Genomic DNA, 5,549 nt, shown 5'->3' with positions numbered 1-5,549 from the left:
TGCTCAAGATTTTTTTTTTTTTACAGGAAATAAAATTTAACCCATTCACAATAACTATAAGAATGTATAGTCACACAATAGGTCATAAGAAGACTTCCTTTTCAATCACTATAAAAATGTGTAGTTACACAATGTATCTCATTAGGGCTGTGCAAGCAGAGCTGCTCTTCAACAGACACGTCGATTTACTCAGCTGCAGCTACTTCAGTAAAATCACCGAATCAAAATACTATATCGAGGAAGTAGTATATACATACAAGATCCAGAAGCATCCCATTCGTCGAGAAAGTTTTTAGCGCACCCCTCATCCATGCAAGACATGTTTTCCTTTCCTTCACCGAACCCAAATCCAGCGTTCCTAAAAAATTTTAGGTTGAAAAGAGATGTAGAGGCATTGTAATGGGAACAAAACTACGCATCACGAGACATAATAAAGGGCGTAATGGTAGCACCAAATGCACCTACCTTTACAGAGATGTCAGTGGTCAACACCTACGTCGAGCCCATTAGAACTAATTATCACATTAGAATCTATCTGTTTGTCGACTTTCTTTTTCCTCCGAGCTTCAAATTCTTGAAAACCTTCAATCTGGAGAGGGGGGAATAATGTTTAGCTTTGATTTAGGATGTTCTCGTTACATCCGTAAAGAATTTGTCAAATAGAGCAATGCACCGGATAATAGAGAACACTACCTGTTGAAATTGATCCATAGAAATAGGATTGCCATGAAGGGATATGTTCTGTAAACTTTTGCACTCTTTTAACAAATTTGGAGGTATCTGACAAATTGAAGAGGCAAGCTGGTATACTGAACAATGGAATATTTCTTACATCTCATATATCTTAGGGGTACATGCCTAACATTCTGATCTAAAAATACAATGAAAATTTACATAAAAATGATATTTTATGGAGTAAAAATTTTATCTTTTGCCAACATGGCAATTGCAGTGAAATGAAGAAATTTGTACGGGGAAGTTTGTGTCAGAAAGGGTCACGGGGACGCTTGGTGAGGTTGTATGTTGACCTTACATGCAGACATTGCATAAACATGAGAATGCAATAGTTTATACACATGTCTACTGCAAATAAAGGAAACCGATAAACATGTTTTTGGAGTTAATGTCATCTGGGGTCATTCGAGTACAGTGGTTTTGCCACGTTTAGTCCTAACTCCTAAACTTTCAAGTTAACCACCCCTGGTCCTTCAACTTTCAAGTTAACCACCCATGGACCTTTAACTTTCAAACTTTAACCAACCGTAGTCCTTCAACTTTCAAATTAAACAGCCTTGGTCCTATGTTACTTTACTTCCGAAAGGACCACGGCTGGTTAAAATTTGAAAGTTAAAGGACCATGGGCGGTTAACTTGAAAGTTTAGAACTAAACGTGGCAAAATCACTATACTCAGAGTCCATGTTTTTGCTACAGAAAAGGGAGAGACTTGACGAATACCTGTTTAAGGTTGTTATTGTTCAAGCAAAGTGATTTTAAATGAACAAGACTGCACACGGAAGCAGGGAGTTCTTCAATAGTGTTATCTGTAACAATAGTTAATAATCATGATAGTGAAGAAAGAAGAAAGAAAGAAATGAAAAGGCATCAAAAGGTGGAGTGCCACAGAGATCTATTCTAATGTCGTCTTTAAGCTCATAATACACAAACGTAAGTGACTATGTACTGATTCAAAAATCATTCCAATATCTTTTTGACAGCTATATCTAAAGATTTTTTTCTTTTATAAAAGGTAATTTTAGCCTTTCCCCTCTGGACCGCTTTCTCCCATTTCGTAACACTAATTATTGGAGAAGATTATATCCACTTCCTTTACTGGCAATGAGGCTAACACTCGCACACATAAATCCAAAAAGAGCGATGGGTAGATTAGAAACTACCATTTGCTTGCAATTCCTCCAAAGAGAAACAGTTTCCAATGGATTCCGGCAAAATTTTCAGATTGTTACTCGACACATTTAATAGTACTAACTGCATAATCAAACAATCATGTTGTTAGTCTTGCAACATAAAAGTGTAATATGAATCATAACATGATCAAAAAGAAAATCAGCAGGGGTGGAAATTTTTAATTTCTAACCTATAAAGTCTAGGAGGCCTCATGTTAAGCAACCAAATGTCTAAATCAAGTGCCATTTGCTTCATGATGAACTTGAAAGTATTTGGCTTCATTTTAGCAATAACCAAATTTAATTAAACATGTGTTCCCACACCACATCCAATGTCATGATACTATAACAGTAGCAGGTGGTGAAACTAGAAACTAAGATAAAATAAAGAATTTGCTACAGCTTGTAGAAAATGACAGAAGGTTTTTACGCGAGGGATATTTATACACTTCACAAATATATATACACACACACAGATGAGATTTCAATTCATAGCACACACTTCAATCATGACATATAAGGGGAGGTAAAGCTTGGAGAAAGTTGAAAAGACTACAAAACATCTTAAAATCATGAATTAAGGGCATAGGAAAAGCAGTTTAAAGTCCTGAAATGGGTGTAAAAATCAGAGCTAGAAGCAACTCACATTGCGCAAGCTCCCTATTGTTCCGGGCAAGCTTACTAAAGAGTTTGACGAGACAGATAAGCGCTCCAGCTTCACTAACTGGCCCACTGAACAAGAAGACAATAACATTGAGGAAAAAGGAAAATCCCGGTATTATACAGGAGAAGATTGCACCCTAGAATTTAGGAACAAAAATGCAAAGTATTGCACTCAGAGATTCAAAAGAGATAACACAAAGTACAAAAGAAAAATGGCATGCCCTAGCTTAGGAGGGAAGAGCGTTACATTCATCAGGCAAGGTTGTCATTCTGTTCTTATCAAGTGTCATAACCTTCACAGATTGAAGCAAACCCAGGTTCACTGGAAGGCGCTCTATAACGTTCTCCGCTAAAATCTAAAAGCCAATAGGTGCACCGTTAAAGTCTGAATGGACCTATCAGTAAATACAGAAACGCATACCCAAGAGACAGCAATAAACATAGACAATTGCAAGTCCTCTTACCAGTCTCTGCAAGTTCGTTAACTTGTTGATCTCGACTGGTATTTCAGCTGTTGAAGTAGAGGAATAGGAATCATAGGGATATTAGCTTTCGATTAAGAAGCTCTTACAAACAAGAAAACAAAACACATTAATGACTCCAAAAGTCAACTTCTATAGAGACTTAGTGAAACAGTGACTAGAGTAGCTTAAGTTTGAACCCCAAACCTAAGGGCCCTCACGCCCCCTACCCCGGGGAGCTTGTGAGAGGAGGTAAATCACGGGTGTGCCTCAGTGGAGCAGTGATCCGAATGCTTGCTTATTTCCCCTTGCAGGGTTAAAACCCGGGCATTTGCTAGCCACCACAGCCACACTCAGGCTTTCACCACTGAGCTATGCCCGGGGGCATGACTAGAGTAGCTTGAACTCATGGGAAACCCAACATTAAAAAATTATTGAAGACAACGACTTCTGAATTAATATACAATTACCTATTTTGTTACATGTTAAATCAAGTGTACGCACAGATCTTTCTAGGTCAAGAACTTCATCTGGAAATGTCTGTGAAGAGAACAGATAAGTCAGTATATCGTAAGAAATGTATTATATGACTTTATAAGAAATCCTTCAGCAGTGGTAACTAAACTTTCAAGTTTCAACACAGAAGCATAGTGGGACTAACTATCAAAGCTCCTTACATCAAATACCAGTTTCCCCAACAGGACTTAATTAACCCAGCCCTCTGCGAATCCCTAATTACATCAGCTTTTGCAATTTCTGAGAAACACGGGCAAATTCAATCCCTAATCGCCTATACTCATATAGATATATGGAGCTTATTAACAATTCAAAATCAATATACATGGAATGGATAGAAAGAGAGAGAGAAGAAGAATGCCTTCAATTTGGAATCGCGTAAAGCGACGATTCCGGTGGAACGCCACCGAGCCAAGCGGCTGGCTTTTGTGTCCGCACTCTTGCTGCTGCAACAACCCATTATCCCCTCAACCCAACTCTCTTCTCAATTTATAAAAATGATGGTACAGAGCCTTCGTACAAAGACACACGTGTATGTATGCAAGAGAGAGAGAGGGGGGAAGTGAGGGTGATGAGATGAAGACTTTTTATGGAGAATTTGAAGAATTCAAGGGTTGAAGGAAATTGGGTGATGCTTGGTTTGATGATGGGGACTTTGAAGATTAGAGGGTGTTGGGTGCGGTTGTTTGTTGCCTGGGCTGGTATTACGAGGTTGTCAGAGTCAAATAGATGATGCCAGGTCGACTATTCAAATGAACAATAGTTTTTTTTTTTTTTTTTTTTTTGGAAAATACTACTTGTACAGTTCAACCCATGACATCTGATTAATTCTTTTTTGAGAAAATTTGACTTTTTGTCCTATAATTATTGGGGTGTTATTAATTGCAGTTCACGAGTTTCAAAATTGTCAATTTATTATCGTACTTATTTAATTTTTTTCAATTTCGATCTCTTTGACCAGATTGTCGGTGGAAAGTAGCCAAAAAAATTTAATGAGTAAAATAATGAGAGCAATTTAGTCTTTTTATTCTCCTATTCTCTTTCTTCTCCATTTCTTATCATCTGCCGAAATTTTTTTTCTCATCTTCTCTTTCTTCTCAATTTCACAGCGCTCTTGTTTCCTTGTCAAGCGCTCAAGCACAAGAAATTGCTACTTCAGCATATTGATTTTGCACGAGACGCCAAGAGTTTTAAGATTCACCTTCCATGCAAGATTAACCTTAGTTACAGAATGGTTTACTGAAGTTGATCTTTCAGCACCATGAGCACTGTTTATGCTAAAATGTTCATCTCCCGTTGAACTTGGCTAGTTGGCTACAAGGCCATCGAGCCGCACTCTTCTTGAATCCCCTTTACAAGATATTTTAGTGTCAATATGATGTCCTTGGGAGGATTAACTGTTGTACATTTCTCTTGTCTCGTAATTGCAGCCTCCTCACGAATTTCCTCAATGCCCTTCTTGATTCCTTGCTCTTTCTCCCCCGCTTTTCTCTTTATAATCTTAACTATGGACCAACGTTTAAGCAGTTGTCAGTTCCGTCTATGAAATTGAGAAGAAAGAGAAGAGAAGGAAAAAAAATTCTGACAGAGAAGAGAAGAGGAGAAGAAAAAAATGAAATTGCCCTCATTATTTTACCTATTAAAACCACATGTTGTTTTCATGGGGAAGCAAACCTTCACTTTGTTGATGGAGCAAGACTTCTAAGATGACCCTTGAATGATTAATAATTTCTACATGTCTTAGTTGCTTAGTTGGAAATGGAAATTATTGCATCATAAATTCACAGCGTGTATATAAAATGTATATATAACTAGGGTTAAGCTTATTTGAATATCAATTTTTTAAAAATATATTACTAGCCATATCTTTATATTGATATATTCAAATTTAAAGTGTAACGTTACACGTATCTATATGAATCTTATAAATTATTATTGTTTCTCCCAAGACACAATATATACGAATCTTATAAATTATGACAGTACAATATAGATCTAAGACAC

The 5,549-nt window shown here is 37.1% G+C and overlaps 1 protein-coding gene across 2 annotated transcripts; it reads right to left on the bottom strand.

Moving 5' to 3' along the window:
* LOC115995662 (plant intracellular Ras-group-related LRR protein 7) lies at positions 1–4,243 on the bottom strand. 2 transcript variants are annotated; one of them, XM_031234764.1, is made up of 10 exons: positions 3,907–4,243; positions 3,500–3,569; positions 3,033–3,079; positions 2,816–2,924; positions 2,552–2,637; positions 1,897–1,987; positions 1,457–1,542; positions 694–780; positions 466–589; positions 1–358 (listed from the first exon to the last, which is right to left on the bottom strand). In XM_031234764.1, the coding sequence occupies exons 1-9, from the start codon at positions 4,003–4,005 to the stop codon at positions 479–481; spliced, it is 786 nt and encodes a 261-aa protein (XP_031090624.1). In that variant the 5' UTR covers positions 4,006–4,243; the 3' UTR covers positions 1–358; positions 466–478. The 2 variants fall into 2 exon arrangements, 1 of the variants encoding a protein (XP_031090624.1); XR_004093548.1 differs by lacking the exon at positions 1–358 and having other exon boundaries at positions 558–589; positions 694–809.
* Positions 4,244–5,549: the final 1,306 nt, after the last annotated feature.

Source organism: Ipomoea triloba, chromosome 11 (assembly GCF_003576645.1).
Source record: "Ipomoea triloba cultivar NCNSP0323 chromosome 11, ASM357664v1".
Lineage (NCBI taxonomy): Eukaryota > Viridiplantae > Streptophyta > Magnoliopsida > Solanales > Convolvulaceae > Ipomoea > Ipomoea triloba.
This window is presented reverse-complemented; position numbering and strand designations above follow the sequence as displayed.